At 41.2% G+C, this 18394-nt stretch overlaps 1 protein-coding gene across 5 annotated transcripts in view; it reads right to left on the bottom strand.

Moving 5' to 3' along the window:
• Window positions 1–18394, bottom strand: part of unc13bb (unc-13 homolog Bb (C. elegans)) — an 84509-nt gene that overhangs the window by 45651 nt on the left and 20464 nt on the right. For 3 of the 5 annotated variants that reach the window (XM_017489507.3, XM_017489505.3, XM_053686942.1), the window contains 5 exons: window positions 14170–14287; window positions 13770–13893; window positions 10813–10886; window positions 9591–9648; window positions 7872–8106 (listed from right to left, as the gene is read on the bottom strand). In XM_017489507.3, the coding sequence (XP_017344996.1) occupies window positions 7872–8106; window positions 9591–9648; window positions 10813–10886; window positions 13770–13893; window positions 14170–14287 (609 nt within the window). The remainder of the gene's footprint in view (window positions 1–7871; window positions 8107–9590; window positions 9649–10812; window positions 10887–13769; window positions 13894–14169; window positions 14288–18394) is intronic. The other 2 variants (XM_017489506.3, XM_053686943.1) reach the window with 1 other exon arrangement.

Consider the following 18394-nt stretch of genomic DNA (forward strand, 5'->3'; position numbering starts at 1 on the left):
TTGCTCATTTTCCACAGAACTTTCTTCAGGGGATAGGTTGGCCTGTGCATTTATTTGAAGGCAAGTCTCAGCATTTTGCTCATGGCTTGGTTTGCCAAACATTGAGAGTAATCCTTTTGCTGCCTCTTTATTCCCAGCAGAGCCTGATAAAAATCCACTCTGAATGGGTGTTGCTTGAGGTGTATTCTGTTGTGGACTCTGAACACCAAACAATGAGAGTAGACCTTTTCCAGGTGGCTGTTTTTGAGGAATTGCTTCTTGAATATTACTTACAGCAGGTTGTGATTTTTGTGCACCATCAATTAGAACAACCCCCTTCAGCTGTTTGGGTGGCACTTTGACTGGAATTTCAGTATCTGCTGCTGGAACAGTTGTTGGTTGTTGGGTGGATGAAGGTTGTGGGCTAGATCCGCCAAGCCTAGAAAATAAGTTTTTAACTGGTCTCTCATTATAGGTGGAAAGACCACCTAATATTCCACTAAAAATAGATCCTGTCCCTTGTGAAGCTGTGCTTGGAGAATCTTGGTGTGCAATTCCATGAGACGTTTGCTCACTGGTAGACCTAGTTGATGATGAATTCTGCTGTGATTTAGGGCCACTAAACACATTCAAAACATTTTTCCCGGGCACCACTTTTGGAGAAGCAGCCTGATTTGACGGTCCAGTGTGTAGTGTGCTGGTTTGTTGAGTACTAGTGGCATTAAACACAGAAAGTAAACCTATGCTTGATCTCTCTTTTTGAGGTGCTTTTTCAGTAGTTTGATTCAACAATGCAGCCTTTTCTGTGCTGGAACTGCCAAACAAAGACAAGATTCTATTGCCTGTTGTATCTTTTGCAGATTCACCCCCCACTTGACATTTAGAAGCTGATACTGTTTGAGATGGTATCTGCTGTGGACTGGAATCATTAAATGATGGCAGTAGCCCTCTCCATGCAGTTTCCTCCTTATTATTTGTGCGCCCAAAGTTTGCAATGGAAAAGCCAAACAATCCACTTGTTGATTTGGTGGAAGGTTCTGAAGTATTACAACTAGTTGGTGGCATTGATTGAGAATCCCCTGAAATCAGGCCATTATTAACATTGGGGGAAAATATCTGTGATGCATTCTTAGGCATTTGTTCCTGAAGTGTCTGAGATTCTTTGGGGACATCTGATTGACTACCCAGACTGAATCTACTCTGTCTTTGTGGTTTCTGGATACCTTCAGACTTTGAAGTCCTGTTATAAACATAACCGGTTTCTTCAGCATCATTTCTTGAACCAAATGACTGATGTTGTGCAGAGGATTTTAGTAAATAAGATTCCTTTGATGGCAGCTGAGAAGTACCGTTTTCCATGTTTAACAATTCTCCCACTGACCCCAGAAGTTTGGTCATTCCTGTGCCTCTGTCTGTACTTGAATCTTTTACTCCATCAAGGACAGATTTTCTAAAATTTTTCTCCGTTTGCTTCGTTACAGATCGAGAGGATTTGACAGACTCTTGATTTGGGTCCTCTATTGCTATGGCATTACTGAAAACTCTTAGAAAGCCTCCTTGATTCTGCTCTGAAGGTTTTTCACCTATATCTATAGAAGAAACAGATTTGACAGGTACATGTGTCGAGTCAGGAATAGACGAAGATTGCTGAGACACAGTGACTTGTCTAGCCAGTTTAGGCTTGTGAGTTGCACCTTGAGCACTTCCAGATGATGGAATTTTTGGCAAGATTCTAGATGACCTCATTTCTGAGGTCTGCTGATTTGTACTTTCTTTTGGGGTTACAGAAGGAGAAGAAACATTATTTATGGTCATTGATTTTATACCTTGGAGACCTGTCGAGAGAATGCCCTTAATCTCCTTGTCACTTTGAGCTTCTGAGACTGAAGACTTGTCAAATTTCTCTGGAATCATTCCAGGATGTGTAACATTTATAGCAGTTGTGAAGGTTTTGGTGCAAGTTGTGTTTCTGCACGACTCTGATTCTTGACTTTTTCCAACAAGAGAAGAAAAGAGAGATGCTATTTTGTTGATGGGCTTCTTCAGAGGTTCCTCTCCAGGCTGAACTCTTTTTCGCCATTCTTCCTCTGATGTGTCATCTATATGCTTTACTTGTAATCCAAAGGATGAACGACGTCTCTGATGAGGCTGGTAACAATTGTAAACACCTGATGAGTGTGTTGTTGGAGTTGGGCAAATAGAAATAGAGACTTTCTGAGAAAGAAGTTCTTTGGTTCTTCTGTTATTAAGATTGCAATCAGTTCCATTAACTCTCAGATCCAGGACTTCCAGAAGAGAGTCCGGGTTATCAGAACCATTCTGTGTCTGTTGCCTCGTGTCCATTTTAAACTTGTTTAATCGATACGATGAAAAATCCATAGCTTGCTGTCCTTGAGCAGGAATAGAGCTCTCAAACATCTGAGAGAACCTTTCCAAGTTCAAATTCATAATTTCATTACCTTTTTTATATGCATCAGACAGGTCAAGGGGTGCATTTAAAAGCTGAGCCTCACTCTGATCGTGTCCGGGAAACCAGAATAGTTCATCCTCATTGTTGAGAGGAATTTTGAAACCGCACACAATAACCATCTCATTGTGGAGCAAGGCGCTTGGATAGTTATCAGACATCTGCCCATTTCCCCACACCTCATCTTCTGGAGCACATGCATAGACATACTGACCAGACCCATCGGTCAGCAACGCATAGATATACTCGTGATCAGTGTAGACAAAGTATCCGCAATCTCCATCATCTGCTGGCCACCACATACCTTGCTCTAGAAGTAAGAGCCATTGTTGGTACCATTCTGTATCTTCAAAATATGCAGAGTCCTCTTTATCTGCAGTTGTTACAGAAGAATAATTCCAGCCATTAGGGGAACCAATGACACCAGGATAACATTCATTGCTTGCAGGTTGTCTATATGTTCTTGGGCATATATTTTCTCTATTAGCAGAGCAAGATAAATTTGTTGGATGTTCCTCATAATATCCTTCAAGATAATCTACAGTATTTAAACTGTAGCAGCTCTCCTCACTGAATGATTGCCCACTGCCAAATTTAGCACCGCCGTTTTTGCTTAAATTTAAAGCACCTCCTTCTTCAATACAGGAACCACAGTTATTGATCATATCCAAACTGTTATGGCTGTTCCACATTTTTTGCACATTTAAATTGTTGGCTGTATTCCTGTGATATTCTTGCTGCTTAAGGCCATTTTCTTGACTATTTTTAAATGCCATCCAGTCATATGTGGAACAGTGCTGTTGATGTTCATCCACATTCATGCTCAAGCTTTGAGACAATTCCTGCAATGCCTCTAAACTTGGCGCATGGCTATATTCCCATGGATCATAGCTCATTGACTGGTTATTCAACTGTTCCCTTAAAACAGAATTTTGGCTCCAATAGCGTTCATAGTTAGGACCAAGTCCATAAAATGAGTTATTGTGACAAGCATGCTGCTCTGGGAAATTATATAAAGAGGGGTAGATCTGCGTTATGTATGGCTGGGGTGTCTGTACTGTGAGGCCAAGAGGGGAGGATGGAAGATGGTCAGTGCTGTTTAAGTTTTTTGTACGATTTAAGAAGGACGATTCTGGAAAGTGCGTCATCTGTGGCAAACGACCGGTGCTATTTGAAATACAGGCCACATTCATTTGTTGTGATGTTTCATAACTTGCCAAAGTCCTCAGGTCCAAATTATTGTCATCATTGTAGACAGCCACGTTATTTATGACGGTGCCATTACGTTCATCTGGGCGAGAAGTAAACATAGCACGGCCATTTGTTTCTTTGTCCATTTCCATGTCAGCGCCTGAAGGAGATTCATTTGGACACTTTTTAAAAATGTTTGAAATCAAGCTTGTGGAGGTTTTAACACAAGACTTCTGATCCGTACGTTGCACAGACTGCCCCCCTGAATCAGGGGACTTTTGGTCTCTCACTACAGCCTGTAGTTGAGTCTGTTGTTTATAGGATGGCACATTTTGAGAAGAACCCTCATTCAGTACAAACTGCAATTGTCGTTTCGGGTCATGTGGAGCCAATTTGCTCTGTGCCACTTCTTCAGAAGAAGCTCTTAACTTGTTAAAAATTCCAGACAAGATTCCTGACTGGGAATCTTCTCGTGTTAGAGGAGGGTCATGCTCAGGAGATTTACCCTCTAACGAACTTCGTCTTAAATTGTTGGGTTTAGATTGCTGTTGAGTTGATACAGACTGCGTGACAGATAATTTATCTGATGACGATCTGAAAAGGCCAGAAAAAAAGCCACCATGTTCACTTGCTGGTTGAGATGCATTGTCACTCTCTCTAGAACGTCCCTCTATGATTTTCTGTTTGTCCGGGGGATCGTTTGTAATTCTTGACTGATGCCCTTGAACATCTTGTTTGGAAGGTTGATGAGAAGGATGAACACTTGTTGCATTCTGATGCTGCCATGAGTCAGCTTTATTATTTGAGAGATTATCACCAGAAACTAATTTGAAAAGACCAGACAAAATGCTTCCTTGTTGAGAAGATGCTTGCTGAGGTGGTGGAGGCTGTTGAGAGAGTTGGCAGTCTGTGGAGTCTCTGTGTTGAGGTGGTTCCTTACCTGATACAGAAGGGGCCCCTGATGGAGAGGGGTTATGTGCTCGTTGAGGAGTATGTGGCTGATTTTCTAGATGGGTCTGAGCAGGATTTTTTCTTTGACTTGGCTCATTTCTTGGGTCTATTGTGTTAGACGGTGTGCCTTTTGACATATCAGCAGAGGCAAATTTCATGATACCAGAAAACAAGCCTCCTTCTACAGAGTGCATAGCAGTTTTAGGACCTGCCGTGTCCTCAGAAGACAATGATTTAAACAGAGTAGAAAATAAGCCTTGAGTTTCTGCCTGAGAAGTATTCGGTTCTGCAGAGGGTGTTTCTGTATTTGGAGTTTGTTTCATATTATGGATTTGTTCGTTAACTTCCTTTACTGGTTTTTGGTGTTCACTTCTTACTCTGTTTTGACTTGACCCAGTAGGTGGTCGAGAGCTCTGGTTCACTAACCTCTGGCTTTGTGGACTTGCAGCCTGCAGATTTTCATTTGTTACGGTCTTGAAAAGACTTGAAAACCAACTAGTCTCTGAAGTCACCACGGGTTGTGTTTCGGTGAGATTCTGAGCTGAACATCTGGCTTTGTTGAGATTTAAAGAAACTTTAGATGCAGAGTTACTTTTAGAAGGAGCAGTCTGATCTGATTTGACAGTATTTTGTGGTGAACTTTTAACTTCAACAGTATCATCACCTGAGGTGAATTTTAAGAGTCCAGAGAACACCGCCTTTTCCACTTTTGGGGGCCTTTGGGTAGACACGTTGTCTGAATCGATGAAAGGAACTTCCATCTTGTTCCCAGCTGAGGAGGCATCTAAAGATGTTGCTTCTCTGACATTTTCTGATCTGAATACAGGAAAAACCGTTTGTGTCTGGTATTGAGGAGGCATACGAGGTACTGGCGCGATCAGAGAGCTGAAAGAGTTCTTCAAGGGACTGAATAATCCTAAACTTGCAGGGGATTTTTGTGATATGTTCTCGCTATTGTCAGTTTTGGTGTGTGTCTCTATGAAGACGGTGGCTGTTCTAGTCCGATCTCCACTACGATGGAAATCTTGCACCTCATTCGACTGATCTACTGAATGCCTGCGATTCCTATTGAGCTCATTCCTACTGACTTCTGAAAAACTTTTGCTTGATCCATCAAAACCTCCCTCTGAGAAAAAAACCTGAGGGTTTACATCTTTTAACTCCGAGCTTACAGAGGAGGGTGGCTGGCATTCATTTACATTATGATTTTTAACGTCATGATTATTTTGCATCTGGGTATTACTCGTGGGTGGTGTCTTTTGAATGATCTCTTGCAGCTTTGCATCCGATGGTCGAGTAGGCATTAGGAACTTCCTCTCATCAGGTGGAGTTTCCTGAGTAGGGGATACCACAGCTACTGGTGCTGGACTTTGAGACTTTGTCATAAACAAGAACAATTTTGATAAACCAGAACTACCTATAGCATGCTCTGATGTTTCTGAACACTGGACAGAATTTGATCTTGTTTGCTTTGAACTTGGGACAATTTTATCAGTGAAGGAGCTAAATAACGAGTTCATGGCATTCTTCTTGCCTGGTTCTTGTTCAGACAAATTTCTTTCTTCGACCTCAATAGCTTGGTCTTCTTTTAACTCCTTAGAGGAGACACCTTGTTCATCTCCAAAAGATCCCGTCTTCACACTACCCTGGGAGGACAGCCTTGATTTGCTCGTTTCAGGCAGGGAAGCGTACTTACTGATCTCGTCCTCTTTTTCAGCCAGATATTCCGACACGGTTTTCACTAGACATTGTAGTTCATCTATTGGATCAACATATTCGTCGCGGGGTTCCGCCACAGGAGATAACGTTACTTCGGGGGTCCATTCCTCAATTTTACCCTTTGTAGTCTTCCTATCATGATATCCCCGAAGCTCGTCACAGTAGCCACGAAAACATGAATCTTTCTTGTATTGTTTAAAGTGCTGACTGATCTCAGAGCAGAATTCCTCCAACTCCTCCTCAGATCGTTGCATCTCATCGGAGACTTCAGAAAGGTCTATGCTTAGCCCAAGTCTTGTTTCTTGATATGCCATGTAGTCACGTAACATGTTTTCCACTTTGTTTTTAGGCTGCATTCTGGTTTTGTAGAACAAGCCATTTTTGTACGGTCTCAGGCAAGGCATCATCTTTTCGTCCTCTTCTTCCAGTTCTGCCACTTGACGCAGTACAAGTTCTCCCCGTTTCTGACGGAGAAGAGCAATATCACGATTGAAAGCGTCTTCCCCTCTGGATTCCGTCCGTGCGTTTACAAACACGACCGGGTCTCGAAACTTTTTTCTCCGTCTTCGGTCGATGGTGTCGTAACCCTCTGGATAAGCAGGATACGATGACGTCTTGACTTTGGTTTTCAGAGGCTGTTGGCTAATCGTGGAATCCTGACCGGATCTCGCAAAGTGAATGACGTTATTTGGCTCGACGTCCTCTACGTCCAAGTCACGTTCGTCTTTACCAAGGAAATCGTTCACGGAACCTTTATCCCACGTTTTATATTTGACCTCCCAGTCCTCTTCACCCATACCTGAATCTACAGGAATTATTCTAACCCTCCCTCTCTCATTTAAGGGTCTTCTATAAAGTAGCAGGTTAATAATTTATTATTATTTTTTTTTAAAAATAGAAGAATTAAATAAAATAAAAAAAAGAGAAAAGAAAAGAAAAAAAAAATCAATATTAAAAAACAGACACAAAAGATGATCAAGAATACTGCAAAACATTTAAAAATAACCAAAATGAAATGTTAGATGAACAATATCCAACTAAAGCAAGAGTATTTTAAAACTGAAACAAAAGAGAGATCCAAAAAGGTCATTAAAAAAAAATAAATAAAAAAAAAGGATAGTCCAACTAATGCACTTTTTTCCCCCCAGTTTACTGAACTAATCTGTGAAATTTCTTCCAAGCGCAGAATTAAAAAAAATTCTTTTTTAAGGACACGTTAGTAGAGCAAAGCAAAGACGCAGCGATATGAGGCATTTACAACAAATTGGAAACAACAATTAAAGTAATAACTTCCCCCATTTTTCTATAGTTCATTTACACTAAAACATCACACCAGTCAGTGTTCAAGAGACAATCCTCCATAACAACAAGAGGACTTTGGGTTTTATAGAAGCGCTGGAACTAGAGGCATTTTTGGTGTTGCCGGTTTTAGCCCAAATTTAAAAAATCTAAGCCTCGTCATACTGGCTTCAAACGGGAGACCATATGAGACCTCGCTACATCTAGAAACGCATGTACTACACGCTGTCTCATATCCCACCATTGCAGAATTAGTGGATTTTACCTGCTTGGATGATTGTCTCTATAGTCCAGTTCAAAACTATGCACAGAGTGCGTGCAGGAGTCGGGGTGTTGCTGAAAACGTGGTCCCACTGGGTACTGGTGTACGGAGGAGTTGGGCTGAGCCGTAGTGTGGTAGCGCGGGGGTAGACTGTTGCTCGTTTCGCTCCTGTAGTCACTGTCCCGATCGTCCATCGCACTGTCCAGATCATCCAATGCTGTGAGGTTGATATAACAGACTCAGGAAAAAAAAAAAAGCACTTTGTAAAATGCAAGGAGGTTTAAAAAATAAATAAAATAAAATAAAATAAATAAATAAAAAAGGCAAATAAGGATCACATTATAGAGCTGAAAGCTGGAGGACTCGCTGTGATATCATGCCAGCCTGTACTTCTAAATGGGGAGTTTAAACAATATGGAAGACACGCAACATAAATTACACAACAGTGGACACGTAACGTACACCAACGTACACGGAGGACTGAAGCAGTGAGCCTCGTTCATCAAGTAGGTTCTGAATGAATTTTTTCGTAAATTGTTCGCAGGAGCGTTTACTCGAGTAATGTGCAATTCGTGAAAATACCGTGACGTATATGATGTATGTGGAGACATACAACGCAAAATTGATCATTTTACAATAAGAGCACAAAGTGATGTATTCCTCTTATACCACAGCGACTTGTCAGCTACTACTGTACATTTTTTTTTATTAAACGGATTTATTATTGATCAGTTTATAGCTACATTCAACAGCCATGAAACAAGTAACTTCCTGTCATCGCTGACATTTCCGGGGTCAGAAAACCTGCCGAAATGTTACAGATCCTCGACACGGAAAATTCCGCCATATCGTCTCGTACGATTTTAAACACGTGCTTATTATCAGACTTCGTTTATGTGGCGCGTCGTCCGTGCACGTCTCTGAACGCGCCGTTACTACAGAGACGATGACGCATTCGAACGAGCGCGTTAATAAAAGCATACACCTCTAATGGTCCTTACAGCTGGCGCTAACGTCAGTGCTGCCGTTATAGACGTGAACCAAAACTTTCGGACCGACGGTTCAGAATCAAGAATTCAACAGTGCTGTGGGATAATGAAATAGAAAATGTGTGTCTTTCGCCTATTTACGGTATGAAATGCTCATGACTAGGAACTGGGGAAAAACCTTTGAAGCATATAAATAGGAAAACATTAAACACTTAAGCTGGGAAAGCAAAGGGACTGAAGGAAAGAATCCAGGGAACAAGCGGACTGAAGGGTAACGGGGCAGTATTCCAGACCCGCACGGCACCGTTTAATGTTTTCCCCGCGTTCCTCTGATTTCAACTCAAGACCTCCGAGCTGACCAGTTGAGTACAAGGAGAACACTAAACGGTACTCTGGGTAAACATTAGGGAATAATCTGTAGCATTAGGGCAAAATAATCATCATCATCATCATCATCATCATCATCATTACATACTCTGTGAGCCGGACCATCCGAAATAGCTGCCTGGTAAATCAAAACATCAGAGAAGTGAAAAGAGACTGTGAAATGACTCGTTTGAACCAAAATCTTCCCGCCAGTGTAATATTTTTTATCCACACACCGACTTGTATACATCTCGCAGTGAGGCGCGTATGGAAAAAGCATACAGACTTCTAGTGAGAAGCTTTACAGATACAGACGTGACTACACGGCGCCACCTGGTGTGTGCAAGTTACATGTACAAGTACTCACAGCATTGAGAGGCCGCTAAGGGAAGAGGACGTCTTACTCCATCGTCCTGCAGTGGGAACTGGTGTAAAAATGAATAAATAAATAAATAGATAAATAAATAAATATATAAAATCAATAAAATGAAGCCATTAGAATAAGCACACCCACACCCAGGCATGTATTTCATAAATACGTCCAAAAGTATGGTGTGGTTTAGCACGGCAAAAACCAATCCCAAACAAAATCATAATCAGCAGCCGTTAATTCGTATTAATTATACGGACTATCGTTCACCATCATTCCGTCGTTTATTCTACGCGTACGTCGTCTTACGAGAAAAAACACAGCAAACTGGTCATTTCCGGTTTCTCATTGCAGAGGAATGGAATGATTAAAAAACGTCACTTCAACATGCAACACGTTCAACCACTCAAAACACACACACACACACACACACACACACACACATGCTGATTGCTGAGATCATACCAACGTGGTGGGTTCTCTCTAAACCTGATAGGTTTAAGAAAAAAAAAATGAATAAAAGAAAGAGAACAAACCACAAACAAGTTGACAACATGTAATGCAGCTCAGCCATTGCAGCGTGTTGACTACCACAGACACGCACCGACGCTTCCTCCTGTTATAGAGTGCCAATACTTTTTTTTTTGTCCCAACTGGACGACTCGTCTTGTTCGTCTTACTGGGGCGGCAGCGTGGGTTCTCCACTAATCGTAGGGTTGGCGGTTCGATTCCCGGCCCACGTGACTCCACGTACCGAAGTGTCCTTGGGTACGACACTGACCCCCGAGTTGCTCCCGATGGCAAGTTAGCGTCTTGCATGGCAGCTCTGCTACCATTGGTGTGTGAGTGTGTGTGGGTGAATGAGACCCAGTGTAAAGAGCTTTGGAACCACTAAGGTTAAAAAAAGCGCTATATAAGTGCAGACCATTTACCATTCATTTCTGGCGGTTTATGTTTTTAAGTCATTAACAAGAAATGACACAGCTGAAGAGCTGAATCGTCGTTAAATTGGTATATAATCGAAACAAATAAGGGATTCAAACTTGATGGCGCTAAAATAAATTGGTCCGTATCCGATTTGAAAATAAGGCCAACTTTTATATATATATTATTTTTTTTAAACAGAAAAGTTTATGTCGGCACACACAGATGCAGTGTGAAGCAGCTGCAAACCAATCCGGTCTGTACTATGCTCATAAATTGTGTTGTCGTGCCTCACCTCATCGTGCATCCCCATGGCATTGATGCTCTCCAGTTTACTGGACCAATACCGAGCCTCATCCTCTGGGATTTCTGTCAACGATGGAGAAGAAATATCCGACACAATCATTATCATCATCCTCATAATAATAATAATAATAATAATAATAATAATAATAATAATAATAATAATATATAGAATTTAAAAAGAATCTAAATTGGAAATATTCCTGTGCACTATAATATTACCATACACTCTTAAGAGTTCTTAAGAAAGTCAAGTGTTCTTGGCTCTCCAAGGTTCAGGACTCAACTGCTTCCATACCAAAAAACCCATTCCCAAAAGGTAAAGACATACAGCGGGGGAAATAAGTACTGGACGCGTCAACATTTATTTATTTATTTTTCCCAGTGAATATATTTCCAATGATGCAATTCACATGAAATTTTCCACCTGAACGCTGCGGCCCATTAAATTTCTTCATACAGGAAGCGTCTCGAAGCGGTCATTACAAACAAAGGCTTCTCCACGGAGTATCAAATACATTTCAGCGTGTTCAATACTCCCCCCCCCGTGTCATTAGTCTTTATTACACATAACTTCATTTATGGACTTTAATGTTGTGAATTCTTTATATTTCTAGATTTCTTGAGTTAATACTAATGTCTGGTGAAAATTTCACATGAATAACCTCGTTGGAAATGTACTCACTGAAGAAAAAAAAAAAAAAAAAAAAAAAAAAAAAAAAAAGTAAAAGTCCAGTACTTATTTCCCCTACTATTTCGGGCTCGATATACACCCAGTGAGAAGGCTTCTGTTAACATGAGTGTTGAGAAATCTTTTTAACATGCTCCAGTAAGTCGGTAAACTTCCATACCGTACTGAGAATATTAAAAAGATATCATAAGAAGAATTAAAAAAAAAAAAAAAAAAAAAAAAAAAAAAAAAAAAAGTACAAAAGAACTATAATGAAAAACCATCATTAATTATTTTTCAGGGGATACTACCCGAAATGTTCTCGGGTGGGTTCTACAAGGAATTTTCCTTGCGTTCCTAGTGGAACGAACAAAAAAAAAAAAAAAAAAACAAGACACCAAATGTGATTATAAATGGATCTAAAAAAAAATTCATTAGTGCCACTCTTTAATAAATAATGATACTCGAAGGCAAACTGTTTCGGGATGTGCTGTTCTAGGGAAATAATCGACTTCAGATTGGAACAAGCCATTCTGCCTCGCGACATCACGCCGACGCTAATTATTTTCCTTTAACAGCATCACCTTTTATCCCTTATTCACAAACTACACAAAAAGTCGTTCTTGAGCCGAGATTGTAATTACACCTGGTTTAAACATTCTTTAATAAACCCGCTCAGAGACTGTAAAGTGAATCGATGCTGTGTGTTTCTGTATCTTCATCATCACTAGCCTTTGAAGGCATGGGCAGCCACTGAAGGACAGCAGAGCATTAAAAAAAATATATAAATAAATAAAAATAAACCCTTGCAGCTTCAAAGAGCTCAGATAAAACAGGGCAGCGTTATGAATGGGATCAATCACTGACGAAGCCTGGGCTATGAAACCCAACACTGAGAACGAGCCGAGCTTTACCTTCCAACACCAAACTGAACACCGCTCACATTAAAAAGAAACAAAAATAAATAGAACCATGCCTCCAGCTTTATCAGTGTTCTTGAGGCTGGTTTTAATCAAGTAGCAAATAAATCAATGATTTTTGGTCCAACAGCTACAGAGGACATCCGGCTTCTTCTTTCCCTATACGTCCAGGTTTAGCGGTTTCGCCTTGAAGAGGACGTTCTACTGCTGCTTGGGATTATGGCTGGTATGCGCTCGATACACTGGTCTTAATGCAGAGCTGATACTTGGGAGAAGATCTTGGACATAAATTTCAAGCCTTGGTTGATTCACATAACCGCTGGCAACCCAAAAGTAGAAAGAAATTAATTGCCAATGAATGCTTGGACAACAACAATGTTAGCATAAAGACTGTGGAGTAGAATTGCTTCTGGAGATCTGGTGGAAACGTACATAATCATCGGATACCGACGGCCAGCTTTCGATTTAAACAAAAGACCTACGCGACCCCAAAGTACACGTTCAAATGGCTCTCCTACAGCAGTCTGGAAAGCTGGAAAGGAGCAGGAGGCAATGTGATCATGAGCTTTGATTTGTGATACGTCGCAGGAACCACAACACCTCTCTCTCTCTCTCTCTCTCTCTCTAGGTACTGGGACAAGGAACGGCAAAGCTACCGTTTAATAAAAAGTACTCAACCTCTTTTTTTGCATTCTTTAGAAGAGGTAGAGATGGAGGAAAAAGGATGAAACGTTAGTTCCACAAGCAACTAGTCTAGAAGTCATGACCATCTTGACGCGATATAAACGATAAACAATTGGTTACTATGTTTCGGAACCGCCCACAATTCTACAGAGGTGTAGTCAAAGACTGAATTACAGCCACGATTTCCATTTGTATTTAAGGAATCGTGTAGAACCCCGTCGATGGGCGAGCGGACACGATTTACCGCGTCGCTTCAGGAGTTCCTTCCGCCTCGGAGACGCGCGCTGACTTTCGGAAACCCGTTCAACCTCGATGACATTTGATCGATTCGATAAAAATAAACAAATAAAAAGAAACCGTGGATAAAGAGCACGTGCGTCAGACTCGGAAGAAGTAGAATGAGCAGATGCTCGCTGATCCACACAGAGTGCAGTTTAATAGTTTAATGAACCGTAATAGCACGTGGTTTTATGGTTAAACAGGAACGGGGGCTGACTTGTGGAAAATCTTAGCTGGTGTTGTATAGAAAGGTCACTGAACATGATTGAAAGTGACTGGGTTTTTGTTAAATGATGAAATAATAACGATAGTGACCCTGACAAGTATATGCAGTGGTGCTGTGTGGGTAATGCGGCTCACAGAGACGACGCTGTATACCAAAGGGAGGCATCTCACCGAAGGGAAGCTCGAAGCGGGTGTCCAGGAGAACCCGGTGGGGCGTCGGGTTCTTGGTGCCGTAGATTTCATCTGCCTTCATCAAAACCTCCGAGTGGAGAAACGTCCATTCTCCGGGACCTTCCTGGAGAGATTCAGAAGGAAACGTCGGTCAAACAGAACATCAAATCACACAGACGTGGACTGTGGCGTTTTTAGAGTTAGAGGACCTGGAGGATGAAGTGCACCTTTATGGAAAAATGGAAAGTGGAAAAATGTAAACGTCCTCGATATTCCCAGCAAGAAATGGGGTCAGATTTCATTTTTAATTTCATGTGAGGATTTCTCCAACAGTTAAACAGAGAGAGTGTGTGTGAGAGAGAGAGAGTGAGAGAGAGAGTGCGCGAGTGTGTGTCCTCACCTCTTCTGAGTGGCAGATGCTTTTGAGAGGGATCCACGCCGTCCCCAGCATGGTGTCCCAGATGAGGCCTTTGTTCCAAACCTCCACGATGAGCCCCAGGTCCAGGCGGTTGATCTCACTGCAACACGGAGTACACGTGTCTGAGATAAAGCTTTAAATGACGCGAGTCTTCCGGACAGAGACTGCGACTCGCGGTTCCTCGAACAGCATCAGGACAACTGTATTTTTTTTTTTTTTTTTTTTAAATCTTCACGAAGAGAGCGGCTGGTGAGGGAACAACTGTTTACAGCTGCTATAATGTAAGCGAGAACAGGAAGTAGTCTTAATGGCTGTTCCACAACCTTAAACGTTGTTATTTTCATATTAAATTCAATAATAGTGCGATTTATTCTTCTTTAATTAATAAGAACTGTAAATCGCCGGCAAATCGCTTGGGCATAAGTGAAATAAAAGACTTCAGGATGTGGTCATTTCAGGAAAAGAAATAATTCGGGTGGTAACAGTACCTCCGCTTCGTCACACCCCATCGCTAATTTGTTGGCAAATGCAAAAACACACAATTTGTGATTAAAAATTATCCATCTTTAAAAAAAACAAAAAAAAACAAAAACAAAATAAATGAGTATCTCGGAACAACATTTTTGCTCTACAGAATGACCTCACGCGTAACCGAGCTTTCCCACGCTTTCTGGAAATCTCTAGAAGCACCGCCTGTAGTAGATCAGATAATAAGACTAGATGAGATCATTCAAAGGAAGCAGGAGGAGGACGGGAGTGAGCAGCGCTGTATGAAAGAGCAGGGCTGATTAACATGAGCTTTCAAAGACAGCAGGTGCATCACAAGGAAGAATAACAAGCAACACACACACACACACACACACACACACACACACACACACACGTTTACCAGAGATGATAGCGATCCTCAGGGACCCTAAAATGACAGATTCCAGCAGCTCCACTCTAGCTCAAGAAGAAGCGGGAGGAGGAAGAAAAATAAGAGGGAAGAAGAACAAGAAGAGGAACAAGAAGATCAAAAGGAATAGTGACAGGAGGATGAAGGAAAAGAACAAAGGAAAGGAAGAAGAAGCAGAGGAAATGTGGAAAGAGGAATAGAAAGTGGAAGATGACGTTGTTGAAGGGGAACTGGACGAGGAAAGAAGAAGAGGCAGGGAGTCAAGAAGAAGAAGAAGAAGAAGAACAGGGAAGAGAAATTGAAAGAGGATCGAAGGAAATCTACAGCTGCACCTCAAAAAACATTTGAATATCGTGGAAAGGTTCATTTTTTCCTGCAATTTAATTCAAAAAGTGGAATTTTCACATATTATAGATTCATTCCACAAAGTGAAATATTTCAAGCCTTTTTTCTTTTAAATCTCACGGATCACGGCTCACGGAAATCAAACATCCAGTGCCTCAAAATATTACAATAAAGAACTTATTTATTTATTTATTTATTTATTTTAGATGCACTTGTAGAAGAAGAAGAAGAAGAAGAAGAAGAAGAAGAAGAAGAATTACAGGAAGAAGAAGACAAGGCATAGGATGAAGAGGAGGAAGTACAAGAGGAGGAGGAAGTAGAAGATGATCAAGAGGAAGTAGAAGAGGATGAGGAGGAAGTAGAAGATGATCAAGAGGAAGTAGAAGAGGATGAAGAGGAAGTAGAAGATGATCAAGAGGAAGTACAAGAGGAGGAGGAAGTAGGAGATGATGAAGAGGAAGTAGAAGATAATCAAGAGGAAGTAGAAGATGATCAAGAGGAAGTACAAGAGGAGGAGGAAGTAGGAGATGATGAAGAGGAAGTAGAAGATAATCAAGAGGAAGTAGAAGATGATCAAGAGGAAGTAGAAGAGGATGAAGAGGAAGTAGAAGAGGATGAAGAGGAAGTAGAAGAGGATGAAGAGGAAGTAGAAGAGGAGGAGGAAGTAGAAGATAATCAAGAGGAAGTAGAAGATGATCAAGAGGAAGTAGAAGAGGATGAAGAAGTAGAAGATGATCAAGAGGAAGTAGAAGAGGAGGAGGAAGTAGAAGATGATTAAGAGGAAGTAGAAGATGATCAAGAGGAAGTAGAAGATGATGAAGGGGAAGTAGAAGATGATGAAGGGGAAGTAGAAGAGGAGGAGGAAGTAGGAGATGATGAAGAGGAAGTAGAAGATAATCAAGAGGAAGTAGAAGATGATCAAGAGGAAGTAGAAGAGGAGGAGGAAGTAGAAGATGATGAAGAGGAAGTAGAAGATGATGAAGGGGAAGTAGACGATGAAGAGGAAGTAGAAGATGATGAAGGGGAAGTAGACGATGAAGAGGAAGTAGAAGATGATGAAGGGGAAGTAGATGATGAAGAGGAAGTAGAAGATGATGAAGGGGAAGTAGAAGATGATGAAGTAGAAGATGATCAAGAGGAAGTAGAAGAGGATGAAGAAGTAGAAGAGGAGGAGGAAGTAGAAGATGATGAAGAGGAAGTAGAACACTAATGATTTGATATTTCCTGGATGCAGGCTGCTGTTCGTGCTCGCACCACCACTAGAACATTACCTTACTCCATTCTCTTTTGCAACCCTTCAATAAATAATTTCTCTGCTTCTCTCCATGTTTCTCTGACAGTAGAATGTAGAAATAAATAAATAAATAAATAAATAAATAAATAAATAAACAAACAAACAAACAAAAACAAACATGCATCTGCCCCGTCCCCCTCAGCGGATGAGCTTCGTCTCATCCTCCGCGCGCTTTGCAGGCCATTGACAGACTGAATAATTAATGAATGGATTTCTAAACGCTGCCGTTATAGCGCGCCGCTTTCCTTTCCTTTATTTACAACACAGAGGGAGGGATGAAAGCAGAACTGATCATCACTCTGCCAGTAGACATGTCCTCATGTTCCAGAGGTTTCTCTCTCTCTCTCTCTCTCTCTCTCTCTCTCTCTCTCTCCCTCTCTCTCTCTCTCTCTATATCAGTGTAACCTTAAAGGCCCAATGCAAAAGTATCCCCCCAGGCATTTCTCCCATTTTATTGCATTACAACCTATAAATTTAAACGGATTTTTAGTTGGATTTCATGTAACGGACATACACAAAATAGTCCAAACTGGTGAAGTGAAATGATCTAAATAACTTGTTTGAAAAATTTCTAAATAATTTAAAACGGAAAAGTGGTGCATGCATATGTATTCACCCCCTAGGCTATGAAGCGCCTAAATAAGCTCTGGTGCAACCAATTACCTTGAGAAGTCACAGAATTTGTTCAATAAAGGCAATCTAAATGTTACGTGATCTCAGAATCTTTACACACACACACACACACCTGTTCTGAAAGCCCCCAGAGTCTGCAACACCACTGAGCAAGGGGCACCATGAAGACCAAGGACTTCTCCAAACAGGTCAGGGAGTTGGGTTATAAAAAAATAAATAAATAAATATCTGGAACTTTGAAACATTAAAACCATTATTTTTTTTTTTAAAATGGAAAGAATATGGAACCTCAACAAACCTGCAGTTTTGCCTTGAAGAATGGGCAAAAATCCCAGTGGCTAGATATCCCAAGCTCATATCGACGTACCCAAACAGACTAGCAGCTGTAATTGCTGCAAAAGTTGGCCCTAAAAAGTACTGATTTTGGAGGGGGTGAATACTTATGCACGCTCAAGTTTTCCTTTTTTTTTTTTTTTTGGTCTTATTTCTAGTCTGTATTTACAAGGCACTGTATTCACCGGTGTTTCAGAACAAGTACTCGAATACTAATTGGCTCTCAGAACCGGGCTTTTCGTAATTACCCATCATTTCACATTTATGCCATTTAGCACATAGCTTTATCCAGAGCAACTTACAGGAGTGCATTGTAGTCTCAATCAAACACACATCCTCGTGCTAGCTGACCAAGTCAGGAACTAAGAGTACCCTCTGGTTCCCTGCGCTGCTCCCTGAGGGGACGGAGTCGTGCGCGTGATTACGTTAGCCGTAACGCTTATCGGAGAGCGAGGAACGCTAGAAGGACCTGTTCGATCAGGGGGACATCTGGCTTTCCTGAGCTCCCACTGCAACCGAATGGCATGTGACGGTTAATTAAAAACAGCCTCAGGGTAGCTACATTTTGCCTCCTGAAAGAAGACGTTTCATAACAGCCGTTCCACCGACCGTATAACGCCACAAAACTCACGCTCGTGTCATAAAAGAGCGAGGACGAACAGGATGAGTGGACGGAAAGGTTTTAAAATCAATAAGACTGCTTT

Source organism: Ictalurus punctatus, chromosome 16 (assembly GCF_001660625.3).
Source record: "Ictalurus punctatus breed USDA103 chromosome 16, Coco_2.0, whole genome shotgun sequence".
NCBI classification, from domain to species: domain Eukaryota; kingdom Metazoa; phylum Chordata; class Actinopteri; order Siluriformes; family Ictaluridae; genus Ictalurus; species Ictalurus punctatus.